A 21,599-nucleotide genomic window follows, 5' to 3' on the forward strand; every position below is an offset into this window, starting at 1 on the left:
AAAGCTCTAATTTATACTCTAAATATATTATTACTAATATAACTATAACATTATAGATCTCCATAATATATTCTTTAACAATTACTTTATATATGTGTGCATGTGCGTATGAGAGAGATTGTCTCATTTAGAGAAAATAAGCTACTAAGAGATACTGAGATAGGAATGAAGTCCCTTCTCTGATATGACTAGTAGGGAGCCTCATGGTTAATCTATAGATTGGCATCTCATCTAGTATTATGAACTGCCACCTCATGCTCATTTCCTCAACATCTGATGTGGGTGTGTGCATGTATGTGTGTACGTATATAGATACAGATGAAGGGATAGATAGATACATGCTTATAGACACACTAACACCCCCAACCCCAAACAACACATACATGGATACATGGTAAGATTTTATGGCTGTGAGGTGGTAGTTCATTTAGCAAACTGAGTTTACAAAGGATTGAAGTGTGAGGCCCACACCTTATGATGTGATAAAAATGACGAGCATCATCACATGCGATCTCTTGGTAGCTCATTTAGCAAAACTAGCTGCATCTTATATATATATATATATGGGTGGATGTGTGTAGGGTGGGGGCTTAGTTAATAAGCTTGAAGTTGGATTATCTTAAGAAATTAGCTTTTTGACGATTTCTATACAACATTGTTATGAGGAAGCACGTTTCCCCATCCTAAAACTGGGGTCAATCTTTGATTGGTTTGAAGCTAGTTCTATCAACATCTATGACTAATTTAATGATTTACTTCAATCTTTTAATCCATGTGGCATATAAATTCGTTTACGCGTTCAAAAGCCCTTATGGGGTTTGTTTTGCCAAAACGAGCTAGCTGAAGCTTTTTTATATTTATATTTAGGTTTACCTGCATCCTATGATCAGAGATGCCCATGGTCGGAAGATGTCCAAATCTCTTGGTAATGTTATTGATCCGCTTGAAGTAATAAATGGTATATCACTAGAAGGCCTTCACAAACGGCTTGAGGAGGGCAATTTAGACCCTAAAGAACTGGAGATAGCTAAAGAAGGCCAGAAAAAGGACTTCAAGGATGGTATTGCTGAATGTGGAGCTGATGCCCTCCGGTTTGCTCTTATCTCCTATACAGCCCAGGTTCTTTCCTATACCCTCTATTTTTCTTTTTTTCGCCTATAGTTTATGATTTTTTTTGTTTTCTTTTCGCCTATAGTTTAACACCTACAAACTAAGTGATTTCTTTGTTTTCTGCAGTCTGATAAAATAAACCTGGATGTTCTAAGGGTGGTTGGATACAGACAATGGTGTAATAAATTGTGGAATGCTATACGTTTTGCTATGAGTAAGCTAGGAGATAATTATGCTCCTCCTGCGGCAGTTGCGGTAGATCAAATGCCATCTATCTGCAAGTGGATACTTTCTTCCCTGAACAAAGCTGTAGCTAAAACTGTATCATCTCTAGAAGCATATAAATTCTCAGATGCATCTACTGCAGTATATGCATGGTGGCAGTTACAACTTTGTGATGTATTTATTGAAGCTATCAAGCCCTATTTCTTTGACGAATCAAAGTTCGAATCTGAAAGATCAGCTGCTAGGGATGCCCTGTGGGTATGTCTGGACACTGGTTTGCGTCTACTCCATCCATTTATGCCTTTTGTTACTGAGGAACTGTGGCAACGACTTCCCCAAGCAAAGGGAACTGAGAGGAAAGAATCAATAATGATATCAGAATACCCTTCAGTTGTAAATGTAAATGCTGTTTGATAACCTTCCTTTGAGAATCTACAGAATTTTTTCCCCATGACCATTTAATGATAATCTATGAAAAAAATTTGAAGTTTCAATTTTTTTTGTGTTGCTATATGACATTTGCAGGCATGGACCAATGAACAAATTGAAAGTGACATGGAAGTTGTTAATTCTGCAGTGAGAAAACTTAGATCGATTCGCCCACAAAGTGACAAGAACGAGAGGTATCCAGGGTTTTGTCAGTCGATCCATTCTTTTTTTGGCTAGCAGTGTTATCTTGAGATACTTATCTCTTTGGAAAATGCTTTAATCTCATTTTGTTTTCTCCTCAGACGTGCAGCTTTTGCACTTTGTGGAGCAGATGATATTGCTAAACTTATTAAAGCTTATGAGTTTGAGATCGTAACTCTTGCTTCTCTATCTTCATTAAAGGTATGACCTCATACAGATAAAATAACTACAATAATTTTCCATAGACATGAGATTTTGCTGAGTAGAGTAGTACATGGGCCTATTTTGCAGCCTATTTTTCTTTCTGATTTAACCTTTTTATTTTTCCCCTATGTGTACAACAACTAGATCAACAACATCAACGACAACGACAACAACAACAAAGCCTTTATCCTGAATGTTTCGGGTCGGCTAAATGAAGCCTATTCTTTCATTTCGTTCGATAGTTGGCCTTTATTTTCGTCAAGTTAACCATTGTCATATCCTTCTTCGTTGTTTTTAACCGAGTTCTCTTAGGTCTACCTCTAGATCTTTTTGCCTCTATTATTTATAATATTATCACTTTTTCTAATCGGTGCATTAAGAGGTCTATGTTATACATAACCAAACCATCTTAGTTGATTCTTTCTTATTTTATCCTCAATAGGAGCAACAGTTAATTTACTATGGATGCACTTATTTTTTATCATATATTTTAGTGTATACTCACAAGACCATCGTAACCTTCTTGCTTCTTGTTTCTGTTACATGTTTTTTAATTACCCAATATTCTGAGCCATAGAATATTGTTTGTCTTATAATTGTCGTATAGAATTTTATCTTCAGACTCATAGATATTCTATGATCACCTAATACTCTTGAAGCACTCCTCCATTTCAACCATTCCTATTTGATTCGATGAACAACATCATCCTGAAGCATTCCTCCATTCATGTATGTGTCTATAGTGAAATTTTGATAAAATGTTAATAGCTTTACTGTCTGGCCATTATGCAAGCAGTAGATAAATTTAAACTGTTAATATTTGGAAATTCTGATTATCTTCATGATTTGTGTGGCGAGGAACTGAGCCAGGATTCACACATGGGGGTAGTGGATAAAAAAAGTTAACTTAATTTGATAAACAAGGTGATTTGTGGTCAAAGGCCGAGGTGAAATAGGTGATTCCTTTGAATAGTAACTATATACATGTGAAAAATCCTTGATAATGTTTAAAAAACATTAGAAATTTTGATATTCACTTAAGATATTGATGTTGAAATTCCTATATTCTAATTCAAAATTGTTGAAATTTTAGATAGCGGTACCCTGAAGAGTAGTCAGACATTGAAACAAAAAATTTCTGACCTTCCATACAAATTAAAGACAGGTTCCTTGCAAAATTAAGGTGTTTTGGCCGTAATGGCTTGTAGAGCATCTCTCTTGTCTATAATTTTGATGGAGTATTGTTTCTGAGCCCTATTTGAACTTTTGCAGGTTTTATCCAGGGATGATGATGTTCCGCGTGGGTGTGCTTTTGATGTCGTAAATGAAAGTCTCTCTATGTACCTACAGCTCCAAGGAAAGCTTAATGCTGAAGTTGAACGAGAGAAGCTCAGGAAAATGAAAGAGGAAGTACAAAAGTGAGTTCCCACTGGTCAATATCTGTGAATGTTCTCTGTAGCATATTGAATGCTACTTGAAAATTTTGTTTTTGTTATTTTTCTAGAACCTTTTCTGTCAGAGTTTGAGGATAAAACAGAAGTTTGACATTAAAGAGACAAGGGTTACCTTAGGTATAGGCGCTTTGCACATCCACGTATTACATGGGCATCCAAAACTGATAGCACTTCTGTAACAAATGTGCTTTTTTCTATATATTTTTTTTGCCTTTGTTTGGGTAGGGGGCAGCTAGGGGGGTGGGATGGCTTCTTGTATTTCTAATAGGTGTTTAGACTACTATGTTAGACTTAGTGAGATTTTCCTTATTTGAGAGAAGTTTTTATAAAGAACAATTTTAGAAATTAAATACCTATTTGTTTTCCATGAAATATTTCAGCCATTACGTTAGCCTTAGTGAGTTGTGCCTTATTTGAGAGAAGTTTTTATAAAGAACAACTTTAGAAATTAAATACCTCTTTGTTTTCCATAAAACATTTCAGCTATCTAATAGCTTACTTTGAGACAGGTGATAACACTTCTGTAACAAGTTTACAGTATTTTTTTGTCCTTTATTTTTTTTTTAAAAAATTTTTTGCCTTTGTTTGGGTAGGGGGGAGGTAGGGGGTGGGTGGCTTCTTGTATTTCTAATTGGTCTTGAGACCACTATGCTGGACTTAGTGAGATTTTTCTTATTTGAGGGAATTTTTTCTCTTAAAGAACAACTTTAGAAAATAAACGCCTATTTGTTTTCCATGAAAATGTTCAATTATCTATTTGTCTCTTAGCTTAAGAATTGATCCATTTGATAATTCCAAGAGCGAAGTTTTCATGACCCTCTGTTTACAATGATAAATTAGCAGATCCTCTACTAAGCTGGACATAGTGAGATTTTTCTTATTTGAGGGAATTTTTTTTACCCTTAAAGAACAGCTTTAGAAAATAAACACCTATTTGTTGTCCATGAAAATGTTCAGTTAACTAAGTCTCCTAGTTTAAGAGTTGATCCATTTGATAATTCCAAGAGCAAAGTTTTTGTGACCCTCTGTTTACAATGATAAATTAGCAGATCCTCCACTCTTAGATCTGAACAATTTATATGTTTCCCCATATTCATTGTCATAGTTTAGAAAGCACAAAATATAGCATGGGACATGAAGAGGTCGGTAGCATTCCGAATGAGAGCTGAGGGTATTACAGGCTGAGAGATTCAGTTTTAGCTGCTTATCTGAGAAAAGTGAGAAGTAGAGGGAGAATGAGTTCATAATGTTGATTCTAAGATCAAGAATGAATTGAGTGAAAGCTTGTTTCCTCTGAAGCCTTGTTTTTGCTGTTAGCTAACTAAAAATGCTGCCAGAAAATCTTTAGTGAAACAATTTGCGACAATACTTTAAGCAACCTTTTACCATTTCAATTCACCTATAATAATTGAATGAAACTTCATTGCAATGTTGTTCTCTGCATGATCTTGAATGTCTCTTCAATAATCTACTGGAGGTTTTGTTTACATCCGAAATCTTTTTATCTGCTAATTTTTTCGGTCACTATTTTTTGCAGGCGACAAGCGGACTTAACTCAAATAGTGACTGCTGCTGGTTACAGAGACAAAGCTCCCCAGCACGTACAAGACTTGAACATGAAGAAACTGAATGAGTGTATGAAGGAGCTGACAATCATTGAAGAAGAGGAGATCAAGCTTGAGAGGACAATAGCGGAACAAAATTGAAAAAAAAAATTGTCGAGATTTATATGCGATTTTGCTAATTGTAAACTAGCAAACATCTATTGTGAAAATTTGTAAAAGCAATTCATCATGCTTTTTGCATGTATTTTTATTATTTCCTGGCGGCCTGTTGCCTTGGACAAAGACAATTAAACACAACATCTCTCTTGTTTGTGTTTGTTGGTTAGACATCTGTTTGCTTTTCCTCAACTATTTATGCACATAAACATTTTTTTTTATAAAAGTACACAAACATTTATAGCTTGATATTTAGAAGTTTGTAACTAGGTTAATTAATTTATGATGAGCAAATCCATTGTTGCTATTATGGAAAGGCAGATTCTGTCTGGTTGATAGTAGTAAAACTGGATACAGAACTTGGTAAAGTAGTTCAAAATGAGCTGAGAAATGTGGAGTTTTTCTATTTTTAAGTAGTCGTATGTTGCAGTTGGAATTTTTGTATTCTTTTTTTGTTCTATTTAGAAAATAGGTTGCATCTTGGTGCAGGTGGGAGTTATTATTTGCTTCATAGATCTGAAAAGAGATTATTTCTATTTTCTCTATATCTCTTTTAGCAGGTGTTTAAGGTATAATCTAATGTTTTATATTTCTCAGGTGCGTGTATTTAAAGATTCATATCTAGAGGTTTAGAGTAATTAATAGACTATAATTATTGGAAACAGGATCGAAAGTCAGTTTAAACTTAGTAAATTATTCTACCGACTAGTAAATTTGGAACTATCATTATCCATTTATTCTACCGACTAGTAAATTTGGATCATCCCAAGTTTCAAAAATCAAACCAGAGAAATGATAAGTTTAAAATATGATAAGAGAGGTTCTATGCGAAATTTTAATTTTAACTCTTTTTTGGGGGAGTTTATAGGTGTGTAGGATGTCAAAAAAAAAAAATCACAATAGATAGTTTATCCCCATCAAACATCAACAAGGGAAGTTACAATTCAACAACTTCTAGAAGGCTATAATTTGAAGACTTTCACGTAGATCGATGAATGTTACAAATTGACGATCTTCACGACAACCGATGAAAGCTCTGATCAATGGTCTTTACAACCAATAATGAGAGTTGCAATCTGACGAATCTCACATTTTCAAGGAGTCAAGACGAAGATTACAAGATGACAATCTTTGCAAATGCTCAAAAGAGACTACAAATTGACATGGTCTCTTCAAATCAGAACATGGAGGTCCTCCCTGCGTTCCAAGACCAAAACACAAAGGTCCTCCCTGCGTTCCAAGACCAAAACACAGAGGTCCTCCCGGTGTTCCAAAATCAGAACGCAAGGGTTGGATTTGCGTCCCAAACTCCAAACGCAGAGCTCGTGGTCGCATTCTCAGCTTGAAACGCAAAGCTTGCGGCTGTGTTCCAAAGTCAAAGAAACGCAACTTGTGCGTCTTCAACTTCAAAATGCAGCACAAACTCAGCCGCTAACGCAGCTTGCAAACTCTGCGTTCGAATGCAGAGTTCACGCCCCGAAGCAAAACGCAGTGTGGCCTCTGCGTTTCATATTCAAAACACAGCGCGACCTTTGCGTTCCAGATTCAAAACGCAGTGCGACCTCTGCGTTCTTAGTTCCAAGTGCGGGACAACCTTTGCATTCCCAGCCGCCAACAGGGATCCCAACCCTGCGTCCCGAGCTCAGGATGCAGAATTCATGTTCAAAACGCCAGTTTTGGTGTTTGACTTGCTCAAATGTGAGCTGAACGGTTCCAAAAACTGTTTCCACGATTTGAGGGGATCACTCCCCCACTTATGAGTGAATTAAGGGGGCGGTTACACCCCTTAATCCCCCTATAAATCTCAACAAACTCGACTGAGTTAAAGACTGGCTTTTGGGATGGGAAAAAAGATCTTGCAGTGGATCATCTGTGGATCTTTGGGCATTTGGAGATCTAGGGATCAGCTTTTTGTATCAAAAATGCACAAAGGAGGTCGACATTCTTCGACCAAGAGCATCATCGACAACAGAGAATTCTTGGAGCTTTTATCCTTAATTAGCTTATTAACTCATTTTCGGTTCAAATCAACTCTTTTTCAAGAGTTTAAACTCGCTATGAGTTATCAACTCGTTTAGAGTTTTAAACTTGCCACGAAGTTCTCCTTAACGTCAATCAAGAGGAATCAACCATATTCCAGTGAAACAAGATGTTCGGATCGTCAACGAGAAGCAAACTTGATGCGAGCATTCGAGGGAGGCATCTCATCGCTACCGTGAAGAATTCAGACTTAAACAAAAGGGAGGATCTTCGTCGATCTTCTTCTCTTTTATAAATTAGGATTCCGATTAAGAAGAGTGTAATTTTTTTTCTAAATCAGTTAGAGAGAAATTGCATCGAGAGATTGTGATTAATTCTTTTTCCGAGTCTGTCAGAGAGAATAATACTAATTCATATTCTCAATTGTCTTCTTACAAATTTCCCACCAAACAAAAGATGATGACTCTGCTGGGGATAAGCTTTTTCACCAAGGAAGAAGTGGTGGCGTAATCTGACATCAAGCTCACTGGAATGACCATTGAAACTCTGATCATCGAGTTTGATCAAGCCAAGCATAAGGAGGTACTCTCCTCCGAATCCCTTAGCCCCAAGGCTATGCGTAAGATCCACAAAGTCTCTAAGGAGACTAAAACTCCAGTTATGGCCGACTCGTCAAAGAACGATCTCCCCTGGGGGTTGCACTATTCATACAGTCCCCTCTCTGAAGGAGAAGACTTAGCTTCGGCCAAACTCATCTACCGAGTTGAAGGTTCTGTACCCGCACCAAAGCGATGGGTATCGGGTCACAAAAGGCTCATCACGGTGACCAACTGTGTCAATGTCGACGACATTGCTGCAAATACCTTAAAACAGGCCAACAAGAATGCCGCTCGATGAAGAAGAAGATCTCGACAACGAGCACAATTCCGAGAAAGTCGATCTCTCAACCAATGCTAGCTTCACGTTTGTGAGCTAAAACGCAACTCTGAGCTCTGCGTTTCTACTATAAAATGTGAGACACACGTTCATGAGCCCAAAGAAGAGCTTCGCATGAACCAAATTAAACGCAGCTCTCAAGAGTGCGTTATTCAGTCAAAACGTAGCTTTCAACAGTGCATTCCAGAACCAAAACGCAACTCTCAGGAGTGTGTTCTACAAGTCATTTGTTCATTCTAATGTGAACGACTGATTCCTACGGTCATCTCAAAATGTCAATACTACTCATATGCAACCAAACCATTGGTGTTCGGCCAACTAATGAACGTTGCTTTGCCCAACCAACGACGACATTCGCATAGGAAGAAGAATTCAAAGGATGAATACCTTGGAGTTACTTCTAACATGATCGGTAGAGGGAAATTATCAATCCCTAGTTCTGACGAGTCAGAGACGACCTGGTCTCCAAACTTTAAAGAGAAACTGAATGAGTTCGAGGGAATCTACCAACATACCCAAACTTGAAGGGGAGTCATACCTCCTATCGATTATCAAAGATTGGCTAGAGGAACTACTTCCGATGGTGAGCATTCAGCTATCCCAAAATCTCAATCCTCTAGTTCTTTTACAGAACATGAGAGCTCTGCTCTTATGATGGGAAACCCTGAAGATCTGGCGAGGAGAATTAATGAGCAACAAGCCATGATCAAAGCACAACAGGAGGCCATCGATGAACTCCGGATCCTGATGACTCAATTCGTTACAGATCGATAGAGCCAAATCTCAGAAGACAAATTCATCGCTAAGACAAGAATCTTCCCGAAGAGGACGAACGTCTTCATCCCGACCTCACACAAGAAAATAGAAGAAAAAAGTGGTTGATGGTGCTGCTTCTGACCAAGAAGTCCACAACATGGAATTTTCCTCTGATGAAGAAAGAGAGACTGAGAACGAGTAGAATCTCCAGTCTGTCAAAATGGAAGAATTGGAAGCCCGCCTCAATGTCATTGCTAACAGAAGCGAGCTCCAAGACGAGGGCGTTGCTAGGCCCTATCCTGCCGAATGAGATGCATCCCCTTATCCTCCAAGGTTTGAGGTCCTGACGCTACAAATTTTTGACGACATGAGATCACCGAATGAACATATCTATTATTTCAAGTTACAGATTGGGAATGTGATATCAAATAATGCTATATTGGCTTGATTGTTCATTAGTACCCTCAAGAAAGTTGCCTTTGAATGGTTTAAAAAATTATCTGTCGAATATATTCAAAAGTGGACGAATCTAGAGAGACTCTTCATGTTAAGATTCTTTGAAGAGGATACAGAACTCTCCATCCATACCCTTCTCGTCACTAAGCAGAAGAAGAGAGCGAGCCTGTCAAAGCTTTCGTCAAGAGGTTACGAATCATGGCTCTTCGATGTTCGTCAGGTATGACACAATCTACCTTAGTGGAGACCTGCCGACATAACTTATAGACCGACCTTCTAGCAAAAATAAGGGTTACATAATACTGTTCCTGGAGACAACTAATCTCTCAAGGCGAACATGCTTAAAAAATTATTACCAGGATCAAAGCTGAAGAACAAAGTAAGCAGGATCAACATGAGCAACAGGACCAAGCCCAATCTTCTCGGTCAGAAGGGGAAGATACTACGACCACTGAAGTCAATCATCTTCAATAGGATGGCGGGTCCACAAAGCTATCACATTAACAGTTACCTCTGATAGCCAAACTCTTCAGATAACGGCCTGCTACATGACATGCCTCTATTCCAATTATAGTCGTTATACTCCAATGTCACTGAACGACTTCACGGATAGTGGCCCACTAGGTAATATGCTCTGTCTACCCCTTTCCTCCCTGCACTTGTTCAAAACTAGGGGTTGGTTTATTAGATTATAAATAATAAATCTTCTAAGTTGTCATGTTCAACAAAACACTTTTGTCAACTGTAAAATTCTTCCCCTGCTAAGTCTTAATCAAGACTAAGGGTTGGTTACTTAGAATCCATTGGATTAAGAGTAACAAATCTTCTAAGTTGTCATGTTCAACAAAACACCTTTGTCAACTGTAAAATTATTCCCCTGCTAAGTCTTAATCAAGACTGGGGGTTGGTTACCTGAAATCCACTAGATTAAGAGTAACGAATCTCTCACATCGTCGAGTTAACATTACACTTCTGATGATCAATCCTCTTTAATAGGATGATAAGTCCTTAAAATTGCTCAAAATTGTAATCTTCCCCAGCAAGACGCTAAGTCTTCAAATCTTGATTAAATCACAAGTACACATTCTTGTCACGTTAACATCACACATCTGATAATCCACTTATAAATCCTCTTCAATAGAGCGATAGGTTCACAAACCCATCACGTTAACATCACACCTCTGACAACCAAATTAACTTATCAACTCTCGTCAATAGAGCGATAAGTCCACAAAGTTGCTCCAATCGCAACAAAATTCATGTTACGTTAACATCACACCTCTGACAACCAATCAACTTATTAATCCTCTTCAATAGGATGATAAGTCTTCAAAGTTGCTCCAATCGTAACAAAATTCATGTCACGTTAACATCATACCTCTGACAACCAATCACCTTATCAATCATCTTTAATAGGATGATAAATCCTCAAAGTTGCTCTAATCACAATAAAATTCTATCACGTTATTATCACACCTCTGATAAATCCACTTATCAACTCTTTTTAATAGAGCGATAGGTCCACAAACCCGTCATGTTAACATCACACATCTGATGACCAAATCAACTTATCGACTCTCGTCAATAGAGCGATAAGTCCATAAAGTTGCTTTAATCGCAACAAAATTCATGTCATATTAACATCACACCTCTGACAACCAATCAACTTATCAATCATCTTTAATAGGATGATGAGTCCTCAAAGTTGCTCCAATCACAACAAAATTCATGTCATGTTAACATCACACCTCTAACAACCAATTAACTTATCAATCCTCTTCAATAAGATGATAAGTCCTCAAAATTGCTCTAATCGTAACAAAATTCTGTCACGTTAATATCACATCTCTGACAATCCACTTATCGACTCTCTTTAATAGAGCGATAGGTCCACTAACCCGTCATGTTAACATCACACATTTGACGACCAAATCAACTTATCGACTCTCTTCAATAGAACGATAGGCCCATAAATACTGTTAGGTTAACATCACACCTCTAACAGGCAAACCTCCCAATGAACTTGTTAATTATTTTTTAACAAGAATAGCAAGTTTTTATTATAAAATCCTCGGTGGATTAAAAATTTTCTGGAATTATCCTAGTGATAATAAAGAAAATTTATGAATTTCACTCTAAATGAAAATCCATACCAAGTTAATACACACCTCTGGTACTTTTAACTTTCTTTCAGTGTTTCAAGTGAAAACAAAACACAGGAAGACATAGCGACAAAGCCTACGTATTCAACATCGTAGCATCAAAATCCATGTCTTTCATGCATTAGGGACTTTATCCCGATCCCTAAATAGAGATAAGCCTATGTCTAACATGCGTTTCTGGATAGTGCATTCCCGTAAAAATGGCCCACGCATTCAACATCCTGGCATGTTGTTATTAATAACACCGAAATCCATGCCTTACATGCATGGAGGACTTTATGTTGATCCCTAATTAGAGATAAGTCTGCGCCTAACACGCGTTGCCGATTAGTTTTTTGCCGTGAAAAAAATACCAGAATCCACGTCTAGGGGATTTTATCATAATCCCTAATTAGAGATAAGTCTATGCCTAACACGTATTGTCGGGTAGTCCATTCCCGTGAAATTAACCAAGTCTATATATTCGGCATCATAGCACTAAGTCTAAGAGAGTTTATTTTTTAGCACAACGTTACATGTGGAACTGACTTAGACAATCTACATGCTAATCCGACTCAAACAGTAGTCGGTAAAGGCTTATCAAATCCGTTGATGGCTGAGAGTTTGCCAAAAATCCTATTATGCGTAGACGCCAAACTCATATTTGTGTCTCAAGTGTCAGACACTAAGCTCATCTCTGCATTTCAACTACCAAAATGCTGAGGTCAGACCCGCATTTCAAAATCAAAATGCAGAGGACAGAGCCGCATTTCAAAATCAAAACACAGAGGTCAACCTCACGTTTCAAATACAGAGGTCCAGCCATGTGTTCCAGAAGTAGAATTATGACAATCACCAAGGAGTCAACAGCTCCAAGATCAGAATGAAGATCCAAAGTATTCCGAAAATTCATCCCAGTCAACTGTGAACTTTTGAAAACTTTGGAGGGAGTTATGTAGGCTATCAAAAAAATCACAACAGATAGTTTATCCCCATCAAATATCAACAAGGGAAGTTACAATTCAACGACTTTCAGAAGGCTACAATTTGAACACTTTCACGTAGATCGATGAATATTATAAATTGACGACCTTCATGACAACCGATGAAAGCTCTGTTCTTTTCAAGGAGCCAAGACAAAAATTACAAGATGACGATATTTGTAAACGCTCAAAAGAGACTACAAATTGACGGTCTCTTCAAATCAGAACACAGAGGTCCTCCCTGCGTTCCAAGACCAAAACGTAAAAGGTCCTCCCTGCATTCCAAGACCAAAACATAGGGGTCCTCCCTGCGTTCCAAGACCAAAATACAAAGATCCTCCCGGCGTTCCAAAATCAGAACGCAAGGGTCGGATCCACATCCCAAGCTCCAAACGCAGAGCTCGTGATCGCATTCTCAGCTTGAAACGCAAAGCTTGCGACTGTGTTCCAAAGTCAAAGCAACACAACTTGTGCGTCTTCAACTTCCAAACATAGCACAAACTCAGCCGCTAACGTAGCTTGCAAACTCTGCGTTCGAATGCAGAGTTCAAGCCCAGAAGCAAAACGTAGTGTGGCCTCTGCGTTTCAGATTCAAAACACAACGCAACCTCTACGTTCCAGATTCAAAACGCAACGCGGCCTCTGCGTTCTCAGTTCCAAGTGCGGGATGACCTTTGCGTTCCCAGCCGCCAACAGGGATCCTAACCCTGCGTCCCAAGCTCAGGACGCAGAATTCATGTTCGGAACGCCAGTTTTGACGTTTGACTCGCTCAAACGTGACCTGAACGGTTCCAAAAACCGTTTTCACGATTTGAGGGGATCACTCCCCCCACTTAGGAGTGAATTAAAGGGGCGGTTACACTCCTTAATCCCCCTATAAATCTCAACAAACTCGACTGGGTTAAAGGCTAACTTTTCGGATGGGAAAAAAGATCTTGCAGTGGATCATCTGCGGATCTTTGGGCATTTGGAGATCTAGGGATCAGTTTTTTGCATCAAAACTACACAAAGGAGAAGTCGGTATTCTTCGACCAAGAGCATCCTCGGCAACAGAGAATTCTTGGAGCTTTTATCCTTGGCTTATTAACCGATTTTTGGTTCAAATCAACTCTTTTTCAAGAGTTTAAACTCGCTCTGAGTTATCAACTCGTTCAGAGTTTCAAACTTGCCAAGCAAGTTCTCCTCAACGTCAATCAAGAGGAATCAACCACGTTCCAGTGAAACAAGATGTTCGGATAGTCAACGAGAAGCAAACTCGACGCGAGCATTCGAGTGAGGCATCTCATCGCTACCGTGAAGAACCCAGACTTAAACAAAGGGAGGATCTTCGTCGATCTTTTTCTCTTTTGTAAATCGGGATTCCGATTAAGAAGGGTGTAAATTTTTTTTTTCTAAATCAGTTAGAGAGAAATTGTATCAAGAGATTGTGATTAATTCTTTTTCTGAGTCTGTCAGAGAGAATAATACAAATTCATATTCTTAATTGTCTTCTTACAAATTACCCACCAAACAGTGTGGCTATGTAGCCTCTAGGGGGTGCAATGACTTTCTAATGATATCCAATGTGGGAACAATTCCCTAACCTTTTGTATTGTGGGGCTCGGGTTTGGAAGCTATGAGCTTAAAAGTGAAGTCTTTTTTTACTTATGGTCAAGGCATTTGAGCGAAACCTAAATCCACCATTTACTTAAACATTTAATAAAGTGTAAAAAATGCTGTTGTTCCTCTTAGCCTTTCATCATTATTTGAAAAGAAAACCCCACCTCCCTGATCTGAATGTAGACCCAAGGGTGATGCAAGATCATGCAACAAGACGAAAATATTTACCTAAGAACAAATTTTTGTTTTAAACCCATTTCAACTTTTTTTAACCGGAATCGACCGACTCTCTTTTTATTTAGCGGAATCGACCCACTTCTCGGCTACTGAAAAAATAGTCGGGGTTGGCAACCCCGACTATTTAGTGACGGGATTAAAAAAAATCGACCCGCTTCTCGGCCACGTTGCTGACGTGACCGAGAAGTGGGTCGATTCCGCTAAATAAAAAAAATCGGTCGGTTTGTAAAATAAAAAATTGGAATGGGTTTAAATCAAAAATTTGTTCATTTACCTAAACATTTAATTTCAGCAAAAATTGGGGAACTTTGGATTTTTTTTTTCTCGCGTGCACTGCACGTGCGAAGTGGTTGGCCGAATCGACCTGTAATTTACTCCCTCGCCATGTTAAGCTCCTGCACACAGGAGCTTTTACACGGCCATGCCATGCGCTGCGCATCCAAATGCGAGCTTTCACATCTCGAAACTTGTGCATTCACTTCCCGTACGAGCGTCCGCAGAGAAGTTTCTACGCGGTAAAAAGGATGCACCGTTCATTCTTTTCTGAAACGTATCCCATCCGTTAAAACTCCCACTCGGAAGTCATCGATCCACGTGCGTCTCGTCTCTCTTTGCAAAACGCGGGTCCCACGTGTCCCCTCCCCTCACTCTGATACTTCCTCAATCTGACCACTCCCTGACACTAGCGGACCCCAAGAAAAATATGGGTTTTAGCTATAAAATCTACAAATCATTCATATTTGCAAATTAAGCCACAAGTGCAGATAGTTTAAAATTTACCCCAATGCCCATTGCTAAAACGTGCGTGTTCCTTTTTTCTGTTAATTGTCTCTCTGAAAATCCATCCAACTATTTTGAAAAATAACCATCTTAAGGTTTTGGTGTACTTTAATTAACTAGTTGATATGCATGTGCAATGCGCGTGATTGAATATAATGATTATTTAAATTGATAAAAAAAGAATAAAAATAAAAAAACGAAGTTTTTTGTGAGATTGATCATCAACTCAATAATCTCTCTCTCAAATAAAATATTAGCATTGTTTCCTTTAACCTAGACTGTGGCCACTTGATCTACTATTTGTGAGTTATAAACATGTTGATCTAGTACAACATCTCTGTTTATTAGTTTTTTGAAGTCTTTAAAAGATGTGTGATCGTTCAATTCGCAAAGGAATATTGCATATGAATTTACTTACAATATGTCCATTAAACTTTTAGTTATGGTTTCACTCATATTCACATTAACTTTTAATTGTGGTCTCACTCATATTTAGATTACCTAATGTTCTCATTTAATTTTACAGCTCATTCTTTGAACCATAGAAGTAAAACTAAAAGTATGAGAAATTATTTTCTTGCGAAATTAGAGCAGAGAGATTATGCATATGAATTTACTTACAATATGTCCATTAAACTTTTAGTTATGATTTCACTCATATTCACATTAACTTTTAATTGTGGTCTCACTCATATTTAGATTACCTAATGTTCTCATTTAATTTTAAAGCTCATTCTTTGAACCATAGAAGTAAAACTAAAAGTATGAGAAATTATTTTCTTACGAAATTAGAGCAAAGAGATTATGCATATGAATTTACTTGTAATATGTCCATTAAACTTTTAGTTATGGTTTCACTCATATTCACATTAACTTTTAATTATGGTCTCACTCATATTTAGATTACCTAATGTTCTCATTTAATTTTACAGCTCATTCTCTGAATCATAGAAGTAAAACTAAAAGTATGAGAAATTATTTTCTTGCGAAATTAGAGCAGAGAGATTATGATATATTTCGTCATGTGCTATAAAAAATTATTTTTTCTTTGATGCAAGGTTCCTATCAAATCTTGCCCCAAATGACATGAATGAAAAATGTTATTATTAATCACTTGCCTAGGATAATTGTATTGTATATATATAGGGTTGTCCAAAATACCCGTCGGCCCGGGCTCTGGCCGGAGCCCGACCTGGCCTCGGCCCGGAAATCCGGGCCAGGCCGCGGGTTCCGGGCCGCGAGTTACCCCAGCGGTGCCCGGCCCGGGCCCGGGCCCGGCCCGGCTCGGAACAGGGCCGACGCGCGGGTCACATTCCGGGCCGGCAGCCCGGGCCCGTAGCCCGGCCCGGGGCAACGGTCACCAATGGTGATCGTTGCCTCTGAAAATCCGGGCCAAGCCGCCAGGGCCACAACGGTCCCACCAATTGGTGACCGTTGTGGCCAAATGGCCGAGCAAGACGCCGGTCACAACGGCCAAAAACTCGGCGGTTTGACGCGTTTTGGCTCCCAAAAAGCGGTTAAAGAAACGGCCTATTTTGTGAGGTTATTTTGATCATTTGCCTAGGGGGCTGGTTCTATAAATAGGGGGGGGGGTTATTTGTTTTCTTCACACCAAAAACTCATCTCTTCTCTCTTATACTCTCTCTTATACTCTTATACTCTCTTATTTATACTTTCTAATCCTTTCATCAAATGGCTTCCGAGTCTGATTATGAAGAGCAAAACCTATCTCCCGTTCCTGAAATGAGTCCTCCTACTGGGTCTACTCCTACCGAAGTTAATTCCGAATCCGGTGGTGACGAATCTGCACCAAGAGCTCCTAAAAGGCCAAGATCCGATGTGTGGAATTTTTACGAGAAGATCGACGTCACCAAGGATGAACACGATAGGATCCTCACCTAGAAGGCTAAGTGTGCATTGTGCGGCAAGATTTTTCAAGCTCATCATAAGAGCGGCACCAACCACCTTAAACGCCATTTAGATAAACACAACAAAGGCCAGAATCCTCAAGGTGATATCCGACAATCTATGATTTCTCAATCCTCCTCTTCTGGTAGTCTCGGTAGTTGGAACTATGACGCTGCCAGAGCCAGGAAATGCGTAATCAGGTTTATCATTCTTAAAAACCTTCCTTTTAAATTAGTAGAAGATGATGAATTTGAAGATATGTTTAGAGATGGTTTTTATCCTGCATTTAAAAAAATTTCTCGTCAAACCTGTCAACGTGATATTTTAAAATATTATCAGGAGGAACAAGGAAAAATAATTTCTTATTTTAAAAATTTAAACTGTAAATTTTCTTTAACTTCTGATATTTGGACATCTAGAGCACAAACTGGATATTTATGTATCACAGCACACTGGATTGATGAAAATTGGGAAATGTTTAAAAGAGTTATGTATCACAGCACACTGGATTGATGAAAATTGGGAAATGTTTAAAAGAGTTGTTTCTTTTATTGCAATTGAAGAGTCACATGCTGGTGCTAATGTTGCAAATTTAATAATTGAAGAACTTATGAAATTAGAAATATTAGAAAGAATATTTTCTCTTTCACTAGATAATGCAAGTAATAACAATATAGCTGTTGATTTTATCAGATCACCTTTATCATTGCCATGTCATGGTGATCTTTTTCATATTAGGTGCATCTGTCATATTTTAAATTTAATTGTTCAAAGTGCATTTACTGAAATTAAACCCATGATAGAAAATGTTAGAACAGTTGCTTATATGCATAGTACTTCTGAACAAAGACTTAAAAGATAGAAACAATTTTATAAAAGAAAAAAATATAAAGCCTAGACTAATTCCAAAAGATGTTGACCATAGGTGGAATTCCACATATGCAATGTTAAGTGTAGCAATAGAATATAAAGACATTATAACTGATTTTATAAACTATTATGCTTCTAGTTCTAGTTCTGGTAGCACTTATGGACTAACTGAAGATGAATGGACAGTTATATGTAATTTAAATGAAATGTTACAAGTTTTTTATGATGCTACAATGTTATTATCTGGCTGTTATTATCCAACCATTACTTTAGTTGCTTTACAAATTTTAAATATTCAAATTTTTTTTGGTAAAATATCGTATGGATAATACTTTTGGACCTATGATTTTTGAAATGGAGAGCAAATTTAATAAGTACTTTAGGCCTATTCCTCATATTTTTGGTTTGGGGGTTCTTATTGATCCATGCTTGAAGGATATTGACCTTCGAAGTTTGTTACAATCTTTGTATGGTATTCAGGTTATAGACTTAGATGATGGAACCACCATTACTGCTACTACTCATCATTTAGCTATTAGAAGTTATTTTCAAACCTTATATGATGAGTATGAAGCTAGACATGGTGTAACTACACAACAGTCTACAGCTTCAGTTTCTTTGAGCTCATCCCGAGCCCGAGGTAAAAGTGTAAGTTTTGATAGGTATGCAATGGTAGCTGAGCTAACTGGTAGATCTGGACTTGGATCGTCATCATCGGAGGTTTCTGAAATAGATGAATATTTTTCTGCTTCTTTAGTTAGATGTCAAGGAAATGCTTTAGATATTTTGCAATGGTGGAAAGTATATGGATCAGTTTCATATCCTATACTTTCCACCATGGTTCGTGACTTACTAACAGTGCAGGTTTCGACGGTAGCTTCGGAATCCGCCTTCAGCACAGCAGGTCGTTTGATTGACGATCATAGGACATGTTTGGATCCGTATACTGTACAAGCAGTGATGTGCTTACAAGATTGGTGGAGGTACGAGAAGCGAACGCAAGGCATCGATCGGATGGCTGAAATTGAAGATAAATTTGAAGAATTGAGACTAGCAGATAGATATAAAGAATAGATTGTAGTTTTTATATCTTAGCTTAAAATTTGTAAAGAATTATTTTAGAAATAATTGCAAATAATAGTGATATAGGTGAGTAGGTGCCAACCTAGTTGGGATTTACTTATCTATTGTGATGCGATTAATTCCAAAATAAATTTGTACTTATAATTTGTAAATGATTTATTAATTATTAATAAAGAATTTGTTTTTATCATTTTTTATTTGTAATTTATGTCATTTTAAGTAATTAATAAAATTATTATTTTTATTATTTTTCTTGTCTTTTTTTTTATAATTTAAAATTTAAATAAAATTGAAAAATTTTGGAAAAAATAAAAAAAATGAAAAACACCTGGGCCAGCCCGGAACCCGGCCCGGTCGGGCCCGGCCCCGGGCTCGGACCCGGCCTGGGGTACCCGGGTCCGGGTCCGGGCCCCGGTTTTGCCCGGCCCGGGCCCGGATTTTCGGGCCGGCCCGGATGGACAGACCTATATATATAATATATAACTCATCCGGAATATCCACATCTGTTAAGTGGATTTTGCTATTGTGAGATAAAAATATTAGAGACTTGTATTCAAACTTTTTGGCTCTATAAAAGACATAAGAATTTAGAGTAAATAGCTTATATATCGTAAAGAACATATTGGTTCATGAAGAATTTTACCTAATAACGATATTATTACAACGATATTACTATTCAGTATTAAATCATTTGTATTATATAATATTATATGACTCTTTTTAATAAATTATAAATTATATATATGAAAACCTCGATACTTATGGTAGTAGTTGGGTACCACAAAATATGTTAACTTTACATTGTAGTTTTCTATTGGTAGTACTATTTGCAATGCCATTATCTTTTATCTTTATCTTATTATTCACGTTTTTCTAATATAAGACCTCTTTTGCTAATCACTCAATTGACTATATTTAATTTTTATAATATCAGAGGTTAGAATATTCTCTTCTATTTAAAAAGTATTGATATGATTTTCTTAAAAAAATATATTCATATAGTAGAAAAAAATATATATTTCAGTTCAACTCAAACATTAGCTTGAAACCATTTAGAGTGAGGTCTTTTCTACGCTAGAATGATGATATAATGAGTACATAACCCAAAAGTTAAAGAAGAGATTTCTACAAAGGAAAAGTAATTTAATATGTCAAATTAACAACTAATTTATAAAATATACATGGGTAATGTAGATATCTATTGAGAGTAATGTATACATCTTCATAAAAATTCCATAGTGAGTGACCAACTACAATCATCATAATTTAAGCATGAATAATTATTATTTTAGTTACTAATTTGGTATGCGTAACTGTGAAATAAATCTTAAGCAAAAGATAGGAATTGAGATTGTATTATCTTGTATGTAAATAAATAAATATTATTAGACCTCCTCTTTATATTAAATTTAAAAATAATAATTTAAATTATTAGGCGCTAAATATTAGTTCATGCGAGAAAGTAAAGTAATCTATGGTCTATATACTTATATAGTCAATCAATCAAATGTATTGAAATTATGATGACCACAGTTAAAATTATATGGTGAGTTCATATTAAATATAATTTATAAAAAATAGTACATTAAAGTCAAAATTATTTTAACTACTATATAGATTATCTAAAAAAATTTGCATATATAAACTACACTGTCTAGGAATAGTGACATGTGGCCTAATACATCTTGAGAACAACTTACTTTTCGATATCATCGTTAATTGATGTATCTATGCATTACATTGAAAATACAATGAAAATTTAGAAAACTATAAAAAACACCCTCAAAAGTTTTAAAAATTGTAAAAAAAAACCTAAAATTTTATAATTTATAAATTCACAAAACTATTAAACATTACATTAAAATCAAGGAATTACAAAAAATTATTGAAAATTTTTAATCTTTGGAGGGGTAATTTGTAATGTACTAAACTCTAAGAGTGTTTTTTGGTAAATTTTAAATTTAATAGATTTTAAATTAGTTATGTTCTTTCCAAAAACGTTATGGGTAATATTGACCATGGAATTTTTTTTCCTAAACCTATACTTTTAAAGGGAGCATGATATTTACAAATTTTTAATTTTCTAAGGGTTATTAGTAATTTTGTATATTCATTTTAGTGTCTATAGGTTAGAAATTCTCATTGTATTTTTTTTATAAATTATGAATTTTAGGGTTTTTTTGTAACTTTCTAAACTTATATGCCTTTTATACAGATTGTAAATTGTTTATAATTTATTTATAATTCATATATTTTTAATTTACTAATGAGTTTGAAATTCTCAATGTGTTCTTTGTAATATTTGAATTTTGTTTTTTTGTTTGTATATTTTGAAACTTTAAGGGTGTTTTTTATAAATTATAAATTATGTAGGGGATATTTATAATTCCTATATTTTTAATGTAATGTTAGGTTAGAAATTATTAGGCTTTTTATAAATTTTACAATTTTGAGGGTTTGATTTTATAATTTGTAAAAAGTTTAGAGCGTTTATTATAAATTTTATAAATTTTTTGGGGGTTATTT

At 36.5% G+C, this 21,599-nt stretch overlaps 1 protein-coding gene across 1 annotated transcript; it reads left to right on the forward strand.

Annotated features, from left to right (window-relative positions):
• On the forward strand, nt 867-5,431 carry LOC109843437 (valine--tRNA ligase, mitochondrial 1-like). The gene is made up of 6 exons (XM_020412370.1): nt 867-1,119; nt 1,237-1,734; nt 1,861-1,958; nt 2,067-2,166; nt 3,442-3,587; nt 5,161-5,431. Exons 1-6 carry the CDS (start codon nt 883-885, stop codon nt 5,327-5,329), a joined length of 1,248 nt encoding a protein of 415 aa, XP_020267959.1. The 5' UTR covers nt 867-882; the 3' UTR covers nt 5,330-5,431.

The sequence above is a fragment of the Asparagus officinalis genome, chromosome 5 (assembly GCF_001876935.1).
Source record: "Asparagus officinalis chromosome 5, Aspof.V1, whole genome shotgun sequence".
Lineage (NCBI taxonomy): Eukaryota > Viridiplantae > Streptophyta > Magnoliopsida > Asparagales > Asparagaceae > Asparagus > Asparagus officinalis.

Bases quoted from the DNA above. Each gene is read 5' to 3' on its own strand.
- LOC109843437 (XM_020412370.1), top strand. From the start codon at position 883: ATGATCAGAGATGCCCATGGTCGGAAGATGTCCAAATCTCTTGGTAAT. The intron at 1,120-1,236 runs GTTCTTTCCTAT...TGTTTTCTGCAG, and splicing joins TTATCTCCTATACAGCCCAG to TCTGATAAAATAAACCTGGA. The intron at 3,588-5,160 runs GTGAGTTCCCAC...TATTTTTTGCAG, and splicing joins ATGAAAGAGGAAGTACAAAA to GCGACAAGCGGACTTAACTC.